This window comes from Thamnophis sirtalis, unplaced genomic scaffold (assembly GCF_051295495.1).
Source record: "Thamnophis sirtalis isolate CommonGarterSnake01/CBP01778 unplaced genomic scaffold, rThaSir2_p1.2 scaffold_6, whole genome shotgun sequence".
NCBI classification, from domain to species: Eukaryota; Metazoa; Chordata; class Lepidosauria; order Squamata; family Natricidae; genus Thamnophis; species Thamnophis sirtalis.
This window is the reverse complement of record NW_028261386.1, coordinates 56,854,647-56,875,844: the sequence shown is the minus strand read 5'-3', so window position 1 is coordinate 56,875,844 and position 21,198 is coordinate 56,854,647. Positions and strand designations below refer to the sequence as shown.

The 21,198-nt window shown below is 34.5% G+C and overlaps 1 protein-coding gene across 1 annotated transcript in view; it reads left to right on the top strand.

Moving 5' to 3' along the window:
• Nucleotides 1–21,198, top strand: part of GLP1R (glucagon like peptide 1 receptor) — a 79,251-nt gene that overhangs the window by 18,451 nt on the left and 39,602 nt on the right. The window contains exons 3-7 of the mRNA XM_087718789.1: nucleotides 5,792–5,888; nucleotides 7,378–7,488; nucleotides 16,937–17,037; nucleotides 19,571–19,677; nucleotides 20,695–20,848. Coding sequence (XP_087574915.1) covers nucleotides 5,792–5,888; nucleotides 7,378–7,488; nucleotides 16,937–17,037; nucleotides 19,571–19,677; nucleotides 20,695–20,848 — 570 coding nt within the window. The remainder of the gene's footprint in view (nucleotides 1–5,791; nucleotides 5,889–7,377; nucleotides 7,489–16,936; nucleotides 17,038–19,570; nucleotides 19,678–20,694; nucleotides 20,849–21,198) is intronic.

The window sequence follows — 21,198 nt, the reverse complement described above, 5'->3', positions numbered from 1 at the left end:
TAGAATATTTCATATAAAAGGATGTAAAAATAATCATAGTCAAATGAAGGTTGAGGTACAATAATAGTAATATATAAATATATTTGATTTAAAAATATGCGATTTGATATGAATTGTAAGTGATGGAAAAACTGTCTAATATTGACACAATATTCCAGGTTGAGTTTGACCAAGCTGAAATATAATGGGATAATTACTTTTTCTGATGAGTTCTCAAACTCATGTTAATAGATCTCAAAAGAGCAGCTGCATCGCACTCTTGGCTCATGTTCAATTTGCGATCTACAAGATTTTTTAAAAATCTTTTCTTCTGGTTCTAAAGCATTAGCCATTCCTTATAATTTTTTTATAGTCTGTAATTTTTGTAACTATCCCCTCAACCCTTTCACCCAAGTCATTAACTAAACTTTTGAATACAATAGGACCCAGAGAATTGCTTGGTGGTATCTCACTGCTTCCCAATCTGATGTGGAGCCATTTTTAATGACAGAAATGTCTGTATCTAAACCCATGTGTTACATGCCATACCTAGTAACATTTTTTTAGAAGCCATTACTGCTATTCCCTATTTTGTTTATCTTTAATTACCTCTCTTGCATCACTGGAACAGGTATTTTGAAGCTGGTGTTCTTTTCAGCAATTGTAAGCCCTTAAAACCAAATCCATCTATTAGTAGCTTAAATGTAATGCGAAACTATGGTTATCATTATTCATCAACGAATCATCGTATAAAATACTTCAACAGTTATATCCATGCCAGGATAAATGTAACATTATTACATTTTATTTTATTTTTAAAAATCTAAATATGCCCACAATTTACTGGAGCTAAATATGATTGTTCTCAATTGTAATTCCCAAATCGGATCTACAGTTGCAATTCACATCTCAGCAGGAATTATACTGCCAAGGATTAGACTCACAGCAGAGAACTTTGCATTATAAAGATAAAGAGAGTAATTATTATTAAAAACTATACCAATAAAGGCAGTTAATAAATGTGCATGTTGTGTAACATAGGTTGAATTGCCTGTTATGATTCTCTGAGAGCACCCTTGTAATTGATCATAATGGCTTATAATAACATTGGCTTCTCTGTTACACAAAAACAGTTCCTTTATCCCCAAGGATAAAGTACTTCCAAGTATGTGAAGGATGAACAAGAGCGGCTTTTCAGTTGCTTCTTTTTTCAGTTACGTTCAGAGAAATACAGAAATGCATAGCAGAAAGCAATGTTCACATTCACACTTTTTAACAGTAACCTAACTTCTGTGGAGGGCAGTGGTCTTGGTTTCAGTGCTTAATTAGCCGCATCAGTATACAAAGAATAAGTGATGTACCTTTCTAATGTACAGTGTATGTAGACAATTTAAAAATATGTTTCTGGAATATAAAAAGAAGCACTATAAAACACTCAATGAGATGAGCAGGGCTAAAATGTTGAAAGTAGCCCTTCCAAATTAAAGAAGACACTACAGTTTGCAGTCAGTCATAAAATTTTATACATATTTAAACTAGACTAAATCCTTACAGAGTATAGTAGTAGGATAAATGCAAATAGGACAAACCTCTGTAAAATTGAATTTCAGAATAATGGAATTGAAAGGACCTAAATGTTAACATTTTTCTTAAACAAAAATGAATGCCATTTATTAAAATATTTACCCTGTCTTTCATTCATGTAGAACTTCATGCAGCTAATAATAAATTGTAAGCAAATGGTAAACATATGAAAAAGTAAAAACAATAGGACAGTTGATTAAATCCAAAAACCAGAGAAGCTCAACTAGAACAGACAGTGAACTTTTGCTCAGTTATGACTTGCATATTGTGCTTAAATATGTAATCTGAAGACAGGTGGATTAATCTGACATTTTGAGGAAAATAATTTTGAAATCTCTGCCTAAAGAAGTGTTAACCAGTATTGTTTAGCTAACCATAACTACATTCTTACATTCAAAATACAAATAGTAACCCTGTGTGTACTTCAAAAATATTCAGAACAGTCCTTTGGGCTTGTCAATTAACCATCTTACAATATAATCATCTTCAAGCTAACTAGGATTGATCTCATTTAGAAAATGCTATTAAGGAAGGGTCCATTTGCATTTCCTAAGAAAGAAAATTTTGTAAGATTGGCAGACTTTCCCTCTGTTTTGTTATCCCACAGAGAGAGAGAATTACCAGGTATGATGATGATATCCATCCAGTTGTGTCCAACTCTATGGGCCAGGGTCTCTCCACATCTTTCAAACTTACACTAATTATTTGAGATGTTCTGTGCTCTGGCTGGTGTCAGCTTGGATAGTGCCCAACCACCATATTCTATATTTATATATAATGTATGACATGTGAATGTAACTTTTTCAATTAAATTGTGGAAACTATATGCCAAGGAATGCCTTGTTTTTCTCTCTTCTACTTTTTTTTTGCCAGAAATAAAGAATGGATATGCAAAATCACTGCAGTCCTCCTCCAAATTCATGCAATCAGGATACAACTACAAGAGCTATTAATCTTTGCTTGGGGATATACACTTGTATCAATAACTCTGGTCAGGAGATATATCAGCATTATAGTGGTAGATTCTGTATAATTAGGTTTCTGCTGATGGTTTTATGAGCGTGCTACCCAAACTATCCTGAGTACAAGGAAGATAGTTTAGATGGGTCATTAGTTATTTAAAGGATTGTAAATTTTACAGTTCATTATCATGTTTTATAGAATTTTGTTTTAGAAGGTATGTGATGAAAAGATAGAAAAATGTAACAAAATGTTATCATTTGTTATTCTAGTAAAAAAAGTTATCAGATTAATTTCTTTTGAAATGATGTTCCCATTTTCAGATAATATCAAAGTTATGTATTCTTTGTACTGCAAAATATTTAATAAAAAGGAGTCAAAACTAACACTTTTTCACTGTATGAATTGCTATGAAATGGTAGCAGTTTGGAAGCTCTAACTCTATGGTTACAACTTGTCTTCTTGGAGTAATCTATCTTGTCCAATCATCAAAACTATAAATCATATGTTCAATTTTTTTTGTGTTTTACACACACAAAAAAACCATGCAGGATTTTCAGTCAGCAATAATTATCTTTTATCAAATAAGTCAATTTAGTAATCTTAGAAAAATTTATCATCTTCACTCAACCATTGCTCCACTGTGGATAGCACTGAATTTTTCCTTCTTTATGTACAAAGTAATCGTCTTACAGATACAAAAACAAAGTGTCATGACTTTCCCCCCCCCAGTGGTTTGTCCATCAACCCCAAAAGAAAAACCTCTGATTTCAAGTATATATTAATCTTTAAAATCCATTGCATCAATGTATTAATTTGAATCCAACAGATTACCTTTCTATATAACCTCCAAACTTAATAAAGTGCCCCTTCTTGTCCTTCACATATCCAGCAGAAATTTGAATTGCCTTTATACATTCTAGAGTTTTTTTACATATACATATATATGTAATTAGAGTTACATCCCCCTGGTATGCCCAAATATGGGAGGAAGTCTACTGCTTCCATTCTCTGTCCATCGGCTCGTCACAAGAGACCATCCAGACAGAAACCCAATATTTTTACTGTTGCCTTTGTTACATTTGTGTTGTATTTGTGCTGATAAATAAATAAAGGGAGACTAGTATAGATCTATTTCAAGCTATTTAGCTCTCATCAGCTAGCCATACCCTTACTGGGATTAGAACCTGTGCTGTATTGCATCTTAGGCAGATGTGTTAACCACTAAACCACAGGATTCTTCTCCTTATCAGCTGAGCCAGGGAGTAGGTATGTAATTAGAGAATCCTGTGGCTTAGTGGTTAACACATCTGCCTAAAATGCAATACAGCACAGGTTCTAATCCCAGTAAGGGTATGGCTAGCTGATGAGAGCTAAATAGCTTGAAATAGATCTATACTAGTCTCCCTTTATTTATTTATCAGCAAAAATGCAACATATATATATACATATACATTGTTTTTTAAATATAAAAATTCATCTATATAATATATATATATAGATACATTATTATAAAAAAGCCTAAATTTAAATCCTCTCAACCACGTATTTTCCTTTTGTCACATCTGTACATTATGACCAAAAAACTTTAGCCTACTTGATCATACATTATTTCACTTGTTGTTCTATTTTAAATTTTTATAACTACATGTTCATTATTTGTATGTAATATTATTTCAAACAATGTTCAAAGCCAAGAACTCTTTGCCCACTTTAAACCATTCTATTAATTGTAAATAAGAGAACCATTGATAACTATACCCCCATTTAACTCTTGGTTCCCCCCCCCACCATACAAATCTAAAAATGTTCTTCTGCCACTGTTTAAAATGGTACATCAATTATCAAACAAGTATTGTCTGAGACATGTTTTGCCTAGACATTTCTAGGCAAGAAATTTCTTTTTATCACAAACATTCTACCCAGAAGTGACAGCTATAGCTTCTCCCTCTTTAACATGTCTTTTCAAACTTCATTCTATGTCTCAACCAAGGGTGGGTTCCTACCAGTTCTAACATCTTCTATAGAAGTGGTTCCACAAATCTACAGTGCCGTTTAGAACCGGTTCTACCTTCCTCCCCCCGCCCGTCCGCACATCATCAAGATGAAGACCGAGCGGAGGAATTCTGGGAGTTGAAGTCCACAAGTCTTAAAGCTGTCAAGTTTGAACAACCATGGGGTTTTCTAAAGGGTTAGGGGTGCAAGGGTCTTGTAACTTGATAGCTTTAAGACTTGCACGCTTCAATGCCAGAGTTTCTGACCCAACATTTTGGTTGCTAAAGAAGAGCGTTGTTAAGTGAATTTCATCACATTTTACAAGTTGGCCACACCCACCCAGTCACATGGCCAATAAGCCACTCCCACAAAGCAGGCCACACCTACAGAAGAGGTTCTAAAAAAAATTGAAACCCACCACTGGTCTCAACCTATTCAGTTTGAAATAACATACAGGTCATGTTTGTCATAATGATATGAACTAGCACATTCTATAAGGGCCAACTGTTTATGAGATTATTGCACATCTTGTTTGTCCAAATTCAGTATCCAAATTCACTGCTCCATAAGCATTTTTGTAGGTATGTTCTATATCTATCCATGGTATCATATATGTACTAAAATATTATTAGTACAATTATGTCCCCAACAAACATACATTGGGATTACCATGAGCTTTCTATATACTTTTGTCTATAAATAAACAAAGGAAAAGACATCATACATATAATAATTGTGCTACTCATTATTCAACCATTTACTAAGCATTCCATTTATTTAACACCATACAGAGCTCTTATCACATTCAACAATACTTCAGTTTGCATCTGTATTGTGAGTTATTGTCAAACATATCTAGCAATTTTGTAATTTTGAAAGGGTAGTCTGTTCATTAAAGAAGATTGAAGCCCCTGCATATTGGAGTCAGTATGTAATTATAATAAATCATGTCAGATGCAAACAAAACAATGCATGAAGGAACAAGTCATGAATAATTAATTTGGAACTGGCTATCAATAAGCAAAATTAAGAATGATTGTTAATATCAAGTTCCTCCTTTACCGTTAGAAAGGTGTAGCATAGACAAGATTACTATAGCAAAATGTAGCCAAGTATAGTATTTTTTTGAACATAAATTACTCATTGTCTCTGTACTAGTTCATAATTTCCAGTTGTAAATTTGAGGAGATAATCACATGATAAATAGTTGCTTTAATATTATGGGAAAATAATGGATAATAGGATTTAACTGACTCATTTTCTTTCTTTTCAGAAACCATATTCTTCATTTCCCTCCCTAAAGCAAAATTGGGAAGAATATCGGCTTCAGTGTTTAAAGTATCTCCGAGACACCCCCCCTCTTGTGGAAGGTAGGGCTTCTTAAATTTAATATATGGCAACCACAAACATATCAGTCAACTTCGGAGAGCTACAGAATATTGTCTAAAAATGTTGCCAAATGCTCCTTCAAACAAAGATTAATTTGTACACTTTCTCACAACTACTACTGAACATCATTAAAAGCATATTTTGCTGTAACAAAAAATGGGGTGTGTGCTATAAAAGGTAATTTTAGCTATAAAAGGCATTAGAAACAATATCTTTTTTTGATTTTTAGGAAAGCCTTCATCCCTATAGCATTTAGTTTTATGTCTGAATCTAATCAATTCATAAAGATAAATGTTTAGATCTGATTCTGAACCATTTTTTTCATTGCTCCCTCTCAGAATTGCATTGCCTGAAAAAGCCATGGAAAATTGCCCCTACTTGTAATAATAATAGCCAGATGGAATTAATTTCACTTTATCATTTTGAGCAGCTAATACTGTTACTGTCATGGTTTAATAAATCCTGTTGTAGTTTTAACATATTGAATAGTGCTGCATGATGGTCTTTTGAGTGGGAATTTCTGCAGTGTGTCAATCATATCATTTACAATTTAAAACAACATGACAAAAGATCTGTCTAGGACAAACACATGAAGTTCTCTGAATAATTTGATAGGCCAGTAAGACAATGCCAGGTATTACATATTGTAAGCAAGACAGAGTGGAATATATCTAGGTGGTCTCAATGAAAGCAGTTGCTTTCTTCACCATACCCATAATCTTATCAGTTTAAGTCATTATCATGTGGTTTCTGTTTGTCAGATGAAACCATAAGAATTTGTGATTTATTGAATCTGTTGCAACTTTTATGTACGTGTATACAGTATGCACATACACACACACACACTGGCCAGTTTCTAGTCCATGATATAGAGGTAGTGCAATATTCTTAGATGATTAACAATGTCTAATTTTAATTTAGTGTACTTAAATCTAATAGGGTAATTTTCACTTTGTCAGTAAAATAGTCAGTTTAAGACAAATATTTGGTTTAATTCTTAAGATTCATTCTGAACATATAAATATAAACATAATCCACAGCTTTCGAATTTGAAGTTTTATCAGTTGTGCTGTAAACAATATTGCAACAATTTGTGCAGTATATGCTTCCTTTTTACAGTAGTAATTTATGATTGATAGTAGGACTATAAATGTCAGAACAAAGTCTCTGAAAAAGATTTAATTTCAAGTGGAAAATGTGCCATTGCCATGACCTGCAATTCTTAACTGGCTTTTTAAAAATCTAATTGAGGATTTGAGCTGTTGAATTTTGAGGTTTATTTGTAAGGTTAAATCTTAAATGTTTCCTTCTAAAATTCAATTTACTGCCTTGAAATGGTATTTAATGATAAAAAAACAGGCTGAAAATATATTTTTAAAAGTGAAATAATTAAAATAATACATGTAATACAATGTTATTTATTGGGGTTTTTCCTCTGCTGACTTCTTCTAAATTATTCTCTGTTCATAGAAGGCAAGTTTTGCAACAGGACTTTTGACAACTATGTCTGCTGGCCTGATGGTATTCCTGGCACCTATGTGAATATGAGCTGTCCTTGGTATTTACCATCAGGTAACTCCGGTAAGTTACTTGCATACCAGTCCTGGAAAAAGGTCAGAATGTTCTTTCTTCTCACTAAGATGCTAAACTTGTCGAAAGCTTAATGCCCATCGGACAATGTTCTACAGACTATTGCCCTTGAACCACGGTATAGGTAGGCCTTGATTTATAATGACAATTGGGACTAGAACTTATGACAAAGGATGCAGTTATTAAGTGAGTCATCATGTGAATATGTGTGATTTTGCCTCCATTGACTTTGACTATTGGAAACCTGTTATGAAGTTGCAAATGATGATTGTGTCACCCTTTGATATTGCAACCATTGTAAATACAAGGCAGTTATCAAATGCTTAGATCACAAACCTGTAACAATAGAGACTGCAATCATAAGTCATAAATTACTTTTTTCAGCACCATCATAACTTTGAATAGTCACTAAATGAACAGTCTTAAGTATGTAGATCTATGGCTCTCTGAATTATCAGGTATGCTGGCCAGGGATATTATTAGCTATCATCCTCAGACATCTAGGGAATTATAATTTTAGCTGATTTTCCAGAATGAGGAAAGTGTTATGATGCAATGGGCTAGACTTTAGCTGACCTATGTACTAAAAGATAGGATTAGATATCATGTGGCATTCTAAAAGTTGCTGATCTAACAATATCCCAGCAGTCTTAGCCAGCATAATCAGTAGTGAGGAATGCCAAAATGGCTCAGCAGATTCTGGAAACCCAGAAATTGATTGTCATTGCTTTAAAATATTATCCTAACAAGTAATGTGTGGAAAGATGAGTCCTAGACTGGAACAGCTGTTAATGAAAATTGGCCTTAGATTGTTGCAAATTATTTGGCAGCTTTTAGGAATTTTAAGCAGAATGGGCTAATTTTATTCATTCTGTTTCAGAGATACAAATGGAAGGAATAGCCTTCTAAAAATACTTAGGTGTAAACTGTCTAGAATTTAAGAATGTAAGTAAGGAATTGGGAAATCTCTTAACACCCTGCGTGAAGAATTAGAGGCCATCCTTCAAGTAGTCTATTTATTTACTATCCTGAGGATTCATGGCAGCAATTTTGGCTGCTAAGAACTAACAGCCTTCAGTGTGGGGAAAAAGAACCAAGATTTACCATACTCCTGCACCTTAAATAAATTATCACAATTGGCTGCATCTTTAATGTATTTTTGAAAATAAGCAAAAGCTGCATTATCTGGGGATAGCACTAGTGTTTGGATTTTGGATTTCTGGTGAGTTAATCTTTAAAGGACTGCAAGTCCTTTTAGAAGTAAATTAAGTTTTGCAAGTTTCTTTTTTTCCAACTGCTCTTGAATTTCCTATTTTTTCCATGGCCAAAATGGGATTTATTTTTTAAAAATTATGAAAAGCTGTTTCAGCCCACACTACCCAACTCCAATAAATTTGTGGTCTTCCTTTCCCTTACTTCCCTATTTGCATTGCAATATGTCTTAATCTGCATTTTCTTGGTTCTATATAAAACCTTTCAATCTCTTACCTACATAGTTTAGTTTTCTTCCATTTTGTCATTATATCACAATACCTGGAGATGAGCAATAGTGAGAACTCTGCAAACAAATAATATAGTGGATCAAATTATTTGTTAATGTGACAATAAAATGCAAATGTGTGCAATGTCAGTTGTTCTTTTGTTGGAAACATTTCTTGGCATGACATGCACAGACCTATAAGTTAACAAAATGAGCAAGCCAGTAGCTTTTGTCATTTTTAAAGGCATATAATATTTACTGCCTGGAGGCAAAGTATAGTTCTGTATTCCTTCAATCTTAATAACATAACTTTCCTTCTCAGTTCAGAATTACAGATGAAAGAAAGCTAAAATATCTTAATTTAATCCAATAATACTTCCTGACCTTGATAGTTTCTCCAAAATATATTTTGTTTCTGTGAAAGTAATTATAGCTGCAGTAATGGGGAGAATGGATGCTTTAGTTGGAGGCTTTAAATTGCATTAGCACAAAATTTCAGTGTTTTCTGTTGTTAATTGTCTATTTTGATTATGAAAAACACAAGGGACTTAGGTACTATTTTGTCTTTTACCTAGCTTCATATGCCCAGATTTTTCCTTCTATGCATTTATACTTTGCAGTAGAACCCGAGGCAAATCACAGTGATGCCAAAATGACAACATGCATTTGGTGATACCATCCCTCAACATTCAAAATCAGATAAAATTAGAGAGAAAATGAAGATAATGATAGGTACCATTATGTATAATAGGAGTACAAGGAGACTGCTAATGGTCCATCTCTTTTTTTTAAACTGTAAAAGAGTTTTTAAAACTTGGAAAAGAGCTGTGTTAAAAAAGATGGCTCATATAATTCACATAGTAATTTCATTTTTGTTCATTTTTATAATTTAAATTCAACTGCCAGTAATTCTGTGTAAACTAAAAAAAAGTTTGGAGCTGTAAAGATAATCCATTTTACTTTTTGTATCTTCTTCAAGATCCTGTATGTTAATTATTTAATGGCACTAAATCCTGTAAAACTAAAGATGCAAGTTCCCAACAAGACTTATAGGAATTATAACCATACTTACTGTTTATGGCTTTTCAGAATAGAGGAAACCTGGTACAGTATAACATATCCATGGAGTCCTCAAGCAGGATCTTTAAGACAAGGACCAGCAATGCACTGTTTCAAACTATACTTATGTTAAGAAATTGCACTGAGGGGCTGAACTGTGCTAAGACATGTTATGTGAATTATAAACTTTTGATAAAATTTGGGTGATACATACTTTTCATTTATGTATTTATCATCAAACACACAATTTATATTTTACTCTGGATTATGAGTAAAAGAACTCTGCGCCACTCACAGGTGTTGTGAGAAGGGTGGTCATCAAGTTAAATGGATGGATGAATAAATAAATTAATAACTGATCTGTGCACAGTACATATTCAGATCAAGAGACTTTGTCTAAAGAAAAGTTATTTCAAGTGCCACCACTTATATATATATATAAATGAAGGGAATCTTTAGATGTACCTAGTAAACATTTGATGTGTGCTTATAGGAGTGATATCAGTTGGAACACAAGTAGATAATCATTCCAAGTAAAGAGTAGGGTTTATTTGAATACTTATTTCACAGTAGAAGGCAACTATTTTGGGAGCTCTTTTCACATCCACTTGTCAACACTCCTGTGATGTACTATGTAGTGGACAAACAATATTTCAGACTATCTAATCCCAAGGGATGTAGAACTTTTCAGGTCAGAAGCAGTTACATCAGAATAGTTTAGATAACCGGTGAAGCTGTGGTAAGGTCAATGATTGGTTAAAGCATTCTTAGCCAGTTGACATTTCTGAATACATTTCAAAGCCAACCCCTGTAAATTTGCTACTGCAGTCATTCTCAGATGTTACAAAGGCATTGTGGCTTCATAAATTCTGGATATAAAACAGAAAAAAATCTTTTATGTTGAGATGTTAATTCATTGAGGCAAGAAATTAATACATATTTTCATGCTACATAATATGGAATCATTCATATGGACACAAGACATAGGTATGATTAACACTACTTGTAGCATAAGTGCAGTCATGGCTACAAGTGTAGCTATTTCTAAAATTTGCAAATAATTTTGATCGTATCAGACAGTGACATGGATTTTTAATGTGGAAAAATGTCTCCTGTGGAAAAGATCCAAAGGAGAGATAAAAATATTACCAAACGATTTTCTGAAAATTGTCATTTCTAAAGTCTGGTTGGATCTATGTATTCTTCTATATATAAAGTAGTGAATTTTGCATATAAATATACTATTTATAGAAGCATATTTTCATATTTACAAAATATTTGCTGGCAAGAACATGACTCCTATTTGTCTCCATTAAAAATAGGCATAAAATAAATACTATGTTTTGTTTAATGCTTCCCTCCCTCCCTCCCTCCCTTTCTCTTCCTTAGAATCAAAATCTTGCTAACTGAAAAGAGTCCTCCTGTTATATCCAAAATTCTGTGAAGGAAATATTATTTTTGCAGGCAGGTTTCTACTAAATCCTTTCAGTTATGGATGTTAAGTTGATTTTTTCTCTCATCATATCTAAACTTCGACGTCTGTATGCTCTTGGCTGAATTCTATAGAAAGAAAGTTTGTAAATAGCATAATATTTAGACACTGTTGAAAGCAGCAATAATATAGTTGCTTCCTAAAACTTGGCTATATATATTGTAGAATGTGATGTGCCCTGAATGATAACTGGAAATGTGTAGGCATGTGTTGCCCCTATTTGTCTGCAGTTGAAAATGGTGGGTTTATGTTTCTTACCTATTATTATATTGCAGGTTACCATATTTTTCGGAGTATAAGATGCTCCAAAGTAAAAGACACATCTAGCTTTTGGGGAGGAAAATAAGGGGAAGAAATCTGCCTCCCAGCAATATGCCTCCTTGCAACAAACAGCAAGCAGTACAGACAATATACACTGTTTGTGGTGTTACATTTCAGACTATACTTGTACAGATCCTGTTAAAATTGATGAGGCTTTCTGGAAGTATAGTTATTCTCTGCTATTTAAAAGAAGATACAATAGCACTGGGTCTCTTCAGATCAAGCTTATTTTTTAAAAAAGTTTCTTCATTTTGTTAAGTTGTCTACAACAACAATAAAGCAGTCTTTAAAAATTAAGTCTAATAATTTGAACATTCTATAGGCATTTATAGTTGACTTACCTCCTTACAGCAAACAGCCTGATTAGCACAAAATCTATCCTCTGCCTCCCAGCAATTTGCCTCTTGCAGCAAACAGCAAGTTTCATTTTCAGCTGTTTTAGGTTGCAGGGATTGCTGCCTCCGCAAGCTCCATTTTCCCCGTTTGTTGCTGTTTTTTTCTCCCAGTTTGCCATATTTTTCTCCCAGTTTGCCATGTTTGGTGATTCAGGTGATTTCTCAGAAAATTTGAGCTATGTTAAAAAAATACTCCTGTATAATAAATAGTACAGTAGTTTAAATCAGGGTGGCACAGCATTGATTTAGAGCTAGAATGTTTTGAGCTGAATTTCCAGCTTAGGTAGATATCTTCCTGTAAATGTCCTATATCTGAAATAGAACCAATGGAAATCTACCATAGGGTGTTACAATTAAAATTAATGCCATATGGCAATGAGTGTAGATTACTACTTTATAAATCAGGAATCATTGTTCAGTGATTTGACAGACCTATTTGGAAATGTTGGAAACTGAACATGGACTGTCTATATGTAAAATGACCTCTGTTATTAAACTATGGATCTATACCTTGCAGTATTAGATATTCTGCAACTGCTGGGAAAATATATTTGGAGAAAATACAACTATGATTACATTTTACAGATAGATCTGACTTCCAGCTTTTTTTAACCTCCTATGTTAAATATGCTGACTGGGAATTCTAAGAGTTTGAACTACCTGCTAGCTTCTTTCACATAACATTATTTTAAAAGGGCATCACAATGTTCCAGTTTCTTTTAAATATTATTTTTAAACTTCGCAGTGACTGCTACCATTTTGCCATCACTATATTTTCAAAGAAAACACTGTGAGAATAAAAAGACGTGTTACATTAGATACACTCTAACTGATGATTACTGCAGAGAAAAGTAGGCCTGGAAATTTTATAAACAGTGTTTGCCCAGCCTACAGCCCAGCCCTTCCCTTTGGAAGCCAATGCAGTTAATAAATTAGAAAAGAATTATAATACCTGCTTTTGTCATCAGAGGCAAAACCATCTACCACAGCAAGGAATTCAGTCCTTACTTATAAGCTTCAGATTCATAACTTCCTTCCGGAAAAAAATTACATGCTCTTCAGAATATTTCCCTTGTCAACAATTAAAAAGAGTTATTAAATTTGGGGTAGCTTTCAGTGTTCAGAATACACACACAATGCACAGACGGAAAACTCTACTCTGTTTCCTCTCTCTCAGTTTGTCTTTCCCTGTCTGGATAAATTGTGATAGTCCATGAGTTGCTGTAATTTGTTTCAAAGATAAATTATGTGGCAATTTATTCTGAAGGACAATTGGGTGACTAATCTCCCACTATTCTTGTTCTGCAGCTGCACAAAAATACCAATCAGGTTGGCTGTTTTAACAGGGAAAGCATTTAAGAGAGCTAGCTGATAAAATATTTGTGAGCCTCCTGGCATGTGATAACATATTTTCCTATATTCAAAAGCTTTGAGCCAGCTGTAACATTTGATTTGATTTATACTCTTATTGCAGAACAAGATAAATGATGACATTAACTCCAGATCTAACTGTTGTCCTCTCCTCCTGTATTTTATATGCATCTAGGGACTGCTTGAATTCTAGGCACCACTCCATGTCTTTAAACATTTAATATTAACAAGATGTAATTGACATGGAATTTCAACAGATAGGCTCAAAGAGAGCTGCTTCTAAGAAACTAACTTTATTTGAAAGCAAGTTCCATCAGAAGCTAAATAAATCAAAGCCCTAGCCTAATTGTGTAGTTTTATAGCATAATTTCTGGAATATTGCTCCCTTTTGAATAAGATTTAAATGCTTATCGATTTCTCTGGTTCCAAATGATACACAAGAAAAATAAGATCCCCAAGAAGAAAGAGCTTAGCAATTGGACATTAACTTAAAGTTGTTTATAGGTCACCAACACAAGTATATTCATAAAGCTACACTAACCCCCTAATAATTAGATTTAAGGCCAGAATTATATGGCAGATCTTTTATTCTGCTATGGCACAATACTGCCTCCTAAAAATTTGACCTCATGCTGAGAAAATAGATGGAATTCATCTTTTGTTACCCAGAGAAGCAATCTGCTGAGGAGGTATATATATAACATTTCCTTAGCTTTGGATTTTTGCTTGCAGACATTTTATAACCCAACTAGGTAACAACATCAGCAACAAACCTGCACTAGTTAGATAAAAAAAACCATATAAAGTAAACAAGCAAGCAAGCTCAGATAGCAGCAAGAACTCCACAGTTAAGCCTGAGCTACTTCTGCTCTCTTTTATTGAAAATTTAAGGTGGGGAAGATGGGGGATTCTTGTGCTACAGCCTTGCTACCAGCCTCTTCATAAAGGGCGTGGATTATGTTGTTGAAAACATTCAATACTTTGGTAGTAGAGTAAAAGAAAATTTGAATCTCAAGCTGCCTCAATCTGTGTTTTCCCCATGTTCCCAGTTTAGGAGATTTGCACCAGCCAAAATAGAAAGGCTGGACAAATCTAAATATGTGATATGAAAAATATTGTTATCGGCTACCAAAAGCAGCTACTGCCTTATTACTGTCTTCTTGCTATTAGAACACTAAATATCAAAGTGTGGTGGAATATCCAGTTAGACTGGAGATGTTACGAGGGGCTCAGGTTTGAAGTCATTGTAGCGCAGGAAACAGCACAGGCCTTACCACCCCAGAATCTTTGAAGCCTTATCTTGCATTTCCCAAGGGAGTGCAATTCTTGTTAACATAGATGACGAGCAATGAAACTGCTGTTGAAACTCTTCACAAGTGGTTCTGGTTTCTTTTGCTTGACACAAAGTCAATATTGTCCTGCCAATATTCTAGAAGATAGAATTTGCTGGCTAAAAAAACAACAACAACCATTAGAAGCATGGCGGGAATTTGTTCTTTAGATGGGACTGAACTCTCTAATAGTGAAGGATAGGTATAACTACAATAGGAACTTACAGAAAATTCAGAGAAGAAGGTTGAACTTTTAAAAAGGTGGGAGAAAAATGATTTTATGAAGTCTATGAAAAATAGAAAAGAAAAACATGTTTTATGACTATATGAAATTTAGAATCATTCAGTATTCTTGATTTGGAAATGATAAACATTAGAGCAAGTTGTAAGTATCTGTAATACAACGGTTATAGACCATAATACCTGTTTTTGTTATGTCCCTTTGGCAGGGGTGGGTTTCTCGCCCCGTTCCAACTGGTTCGGTGGCGTCCTCGTGCATGCGCACGGCGTGCGCGTGCACGCGCGCACCACGCGCATGCATACTAGCGTCTGTGCGATGCTCCAGATGCTCCTGGAGGATCGCGCAGGCGCTGTATGCGTCCTGCACATGCGTGGAGGCGCAGAATTCGGCAAAACCGGGTAAGGAGCGGGCGCGGGCATGCGCGGGCGCGGGGGGGGGCCTTCGCCGTTCCCAGAAGTTACTTACTTCCGGGTTCCACGACCAACTGGATCGCAGGGACCGCCGTGAACCGGTTGAAACCCACCCCTGCCCTTTGGATACAAAAAATAACATTTCAGTAAAAACCTATATTGATGGTAAATGTAACATGCAGCAAAAATAATAAGCCAAAAGAATGTTAAAGCCATGCTATTTTTTGTGTTTTTCGAAAAGGCTAATAAGAACTTACTATTAGCCCTAATCTCTTAAGTAAGACTCTTAAATAAAGGCAGCCTGAAATAAAATCAGATTAAAGAAGATTGCTTTGAGGATAATCTGAAGTTTGTTAATATTAGGTAAATACTACCAGGCAGATTAATCATGTTTTTCATAGGAATCCTGAATATTGGAATATGTAGAATAAAAATAATGGGATATTCCTATGAGTATTTACATATGGTGTTTAAAAAAATATTCTGCCTTTATTATTATTTTTGTTATATATAAATAACTCTTGACAGAAAATCTACCTTCCACTCTTCTTGTCCCTATTTTCTCCACAACAACCCTGTGAGGTGAGTTGGGCTGAGAAAAAGCAACTGTCTTAAATTACCTAGCCATCCTTCAGATCTAAGGTGGGAACAGAACTCATGGTCTTTTATCCATTAGACCAAGGGTTTCAAACTCAAGGCCTATAGGACAGAAATCAAGTCTGACCTCCCTGCACTAGACCAAATCAAGAATTAGCAACCTAATTTGATTTAAAACTCAAGATTTGAGTGGCATGTTCTGTGGCATTTCTTCTTTTTAGAAATCAAACATTACAACTTTATAATTAAACATAAGTTGACTGCAGCAAAATTGATGACATATACTTAGCTGAATGTCAATGCTATATTGACAGCCCAGAAAACTCTAGGCTGCAAATTATTTGATTGTTTCTTACATGCCAATCAAATATTATTTGGACTATTTCTTACATGCCAATCAAATACTATTTTTTTATCTGTTAGTAGAGGAATTGTTTCCACTACAAATGGTCTGATTCTGGGAATAGATTGGTTTTAAATTTATATAGAGTTAAACCTCTAGTGTACTGAGAAACTTTGCTGGCCAAGATTGGTACATAGATTTGAAGACCTCAAATTCAATTCCACCTTTTGGGTTCTAATTTGTCTTGGACTCCCAAAACATGTAATAAATAATTTATAATCAGGGCTATGTCAATACTGTGGGGAACCCCTGGATAAGATTTTAGTTATATTTGCAGTTGATTTTGATTCCATTTGGCTTTTCCATCACCTGCCTTTTCATTGCATGCTTGTTGGACAGGGCAAGTTTACCGTTTCTGCACACTGGAAGGGACTTGGCTGATGGAGGAGAATTCCACCAATCCGTGGAGGAACATTTCAGCGTGTATGGTTCCTGATGAAGTAAGCAAACAATATGAGTTTGAAAAATCTATTGCCCAAATACTACATTATTTGCTCTCAATGCTGTGGTAGTGTCTTAAAATAAAGTTTTCTATTAACAATAACAGCATGGAATCTTCCATTAGTTCTTATAGAATGATTTGGATTGTTTCGCAATTTTAGTGGGATTAAAGCAGGGAGATGTGACATAATATTCTTGATCATTATGCCCTTCGGGCTTGTAATAGTGATAATTGCAGTGAAACTGAAGTTAGTAAAAACTTTTAAGGAAACCAGAGGAAGCAAGATAATACATTGACAAAATTATATAATTTCTGGTTTCATCTTCCAGGAAGATAATGAAAAAGAAAAAGGAAAATTGAATTACATCTGGTGACATTTCTCTATGTCTTGCTGCATTCCATTTTTTATTTCATTGTATCCCACCTTTATTATTCTTACAAATAACTAAGGTTTTGATATTTTATTTTATAGTATGCCATTTGTTTTAATTCTATGTCATCCCAAATTGCATGTTGAATGGGAAAGTATATCAGTTGTTTGGAAAAAAAATAACTCAATACTTGAGAAGCAATTGGAATGCAGTGAGACATCATCCGCTTCATGCCTTTTGGATTATTTGTTAATAATAATACTAGGCTAAAGTAACTATAGAAATTCCTTCCTATAGAAATGCATACTTATTCTTAGTGAGCTCATTGATAAGCAAAAGGTGCAGAATTTAACTGCTAAAACAGCAGTTAAAATCTAGTATTCTCTTTTGTAGAATATTGTTGAATAAAACTTATGAGAGCTGAAGTGCACCAGAGTCAATCTGCAGAAGACCAGATTAAGACTGGCTATAGAATTGAATGAATGAATGAATGAATGAATGAAAATGAATGAGTAAATAAGTAAAAAATGAAATATATATTATTTAGAGCACTGAAATTTTATGGGAATTATTTTAATGGAAGATCTAGTAGATATTAGGTTATTGAAAAGGAAATACTTCTTAGAATACATATGCATATAAAATATCTTTAGCATCTACAGCAGATTATTTTCTAACAAACTTGTAAAATGAAGCTTTATTACCCTATGTTATACTTGGAACTATTGCTGGAGTCACCTTATAATCCAGGTGAAACAACAAAGTTTGCTTACTTTCTAGCATACTATGAACATGGTACACCCTTAACCTGAGGCAGGAGGGGGTGCACAGGTAAACCCACCAGTGGCTGGCCAGGTTAGGTGGTCTTAATAGGATGGACCTTATAAACTTATATTAGCTTGACATTTCACTCTAGTGCACTTGAGTTCTAATTTTGACTTCTAACTTCCTCCTAAGTATTACAAATATTACGGGAACATGTCGCAAGCTTCTGCACAAGGATGGCACACGGACGTAATGTGGATGTAGAATACTGAAAATAGCCAAATGACAGAATAATGTGGGCATCATCTCAGCTCTTTTTCTATCCTGTTTTTATGACTTATAGGATTCATTTCTGCATTGTATTTTTCCACAATGTATTTCCCTGTCTTAAGCAGGGGCCTTGGACATTCAAAATGTAATACGCCTATTGTAATGCCTACTGATTTACGAAGTTTGATTAAAAGGTATAAAATCACTGCCCAGAGCGTAGCCGGGGCAGTTCAGTTTTGGTGTGCGAACACTCTGAACTCTTGACGCGTCAATAAAGCTGTTTCTCTCGCACCTTCGTGGTCTCGAGTCCTGGTCTTTCGTAAGTAGATTGCTAAACCAAACCTCAATCTGCTGCTACAAACTTACTAAGAATTTCAGCAGGTAAAAAAGCTAATACAATGCTTGCTTGTATAAATAAAAGCATAAAATCAAAATCACGTGAAGAATTTGTACCGCTTTATAAAGCCTTAGTAAAGCCACACCTGGAATACTGTCTCTAGTTTTGGTCACCACATTACAAAAAAAGACGTTGAGACTTTGGAAAAAGTACAGAGAAGAGAAACTAGGATGATTAAAGTCCTGGGAAAAAAACATATGAAAAACAGTTGCAGAAACCGAGTATGGCTAGTCTAGAAAAAAGAAAGACTAGCGATGACATGATAGAAACTTTCCAGTACTTGAAGGGCTGCCACAAAGAAGAATGGGTCAACTTATTTTCCAAAGCACCAAAAGGCAAGACAAGAAATAATGGGTAGAAACTAATCAAGAGGAGAAACAACCTGGAATTAAGGAAAAACTTCCTGAGAACAATCAACCAACCGAACAGTTTGCTTTCAGAAGTTGTGGGTGCTTCATCACTGGAGGTTTTTAAGAAGAGACTGGACAGCCACCTGTCTCAATTTGTATAGGGACTCCTGATAGAGCAGGGGGTTGGACTAGAAGGCATCGCTTCCAGCTCTATTCTGATTGATTGTTTGAACATTGTGTAGTAGATATGTTTGGTCATCTTTTCCTGTGTTTCCATGTAAAATGATTGGCTTTGTGTTTCTGTCAGCTCCGTTGACACAACAAAACAGGAAAAGTCCAGTAATTGTATTTCAGTTGTTTCTGTGTTACCCTTTTCAGGACTCACCAGGAAGACAGTTGTTATTCCTTTCTGTCATCTACACCACTGGATATGCTCTTTCTTTCTCAGCTCTTGTTATCGCAACTGGCATCCTCATTTGGTTCAGGTAAGCAACATGGCTAAAAAGAATGAATTCTAGCATATGAAAATATCTGATACTTAATGCTTAACTTCCAAAATTAAATGTAACAATGAATAATTAGACATGGCATAAAAATAAAACTTCATATGATAATTGGGAAATTTTCTAAGTATGGGATATAATAAGTGAAATACAGTTTGTCTTCAGTGAATTTGTGGGAAAGGAAAAAAGCTGCACTATAAATAAATAAACATTACTTGTAAATTGGACACAGCTAATTTGGTATGAATATTCTGTTTTATAAATTGGCAGAACATTTGATTTGTTAGAGGTAGAAACAGAAGAACTTTTTTTTCAATAGAATTTTGTTCTGCTACATCTGCTTTTAAATATGGTTTGTTATAAATTGGTAGAAATAACGAGAAGGGGTTCCAAAGTAAAGTACTGCTGTTGCAATGATGACAGGTTTAGTCATTGAATTAAGTTTTTTCTTTTTGACATGTTAAAATTTGATGCTCATAATGAATTTTCATTTTTGCTTGTTGGGATCCCAGAAGTAAAATCATGCTCTACTTACTCCTACTGTATGCATGAAATTCTTTTTTAAGTGCTTAGTCCTCTATTGCCTTTCAAACAATTGCTGATAAATAGTATGATTTCGCTTGATGGGAATTGATGCTTCTGTCACAATCTCCTGCAGAAATGTGCAGTGCGAGGTTAAACTAAGGATGTTTAAAAATGGGTTTTTAAACTTTTGCCCATAGGACTTAAAACTCAATTTTAAGCCTTTGTTTTTAAGCCTTTTTCTCTGAATACTATAGAAAATGGTATTCCAATAATAGTTCTTTGTATTTTTTAGCATTAGTAGTTTGCTTTCCGTTTCATAAATGAGAGCAACCAACAAATTTATTTTAACTCTACAGTGTAAACTACCTGATGTACACACTTCAATTTTGAACAGAGCTCCTTTGGTACCTCACTTGACAGTTGTAACAGCCTACACGTTTTCAAGTGAATTAAGCATCATAATTATATTTACAGGCATCTGCATTGTACCAGGAACTACATTCACTTGAACCTTTTTACTTCATTTATCCTACGTGCTGTGTCCATTTTCATTAAGGACTCAATGCTCACATGGATGTACAAGACAGCCCCTCGTCAACAACAGTGGGAGAGTGTAATTTCCTACCAGGTATATGATAAGGCTAAAAATATTTTTCTAAACAGAAGTATGTGATTGCAATATAGTTGCATTAAGTTGTGTCTTTTCCTTTTGGGAGAAAGTATGTTAGATTTACATATGAGTATAGGTTAGTGGTTCCCAACCTTTTTTTTTGCCATGCCCCATCTAAGCATATCTAAAATCCTGATCCCTCTCCTCCCCCACCCCGCCCTGTGACATATAATTCTTACTTTACTCAAAAAGTGAACTCTACTCGTGTGGAGGAAGCCTAAAAGGCCATTAGCTTGGTTTAAACAAGGTTCAAATTGCCCCCAAGAAAAACCAAATTGTCCCCCTGTGGGGTGTTGGGAACCACTGGT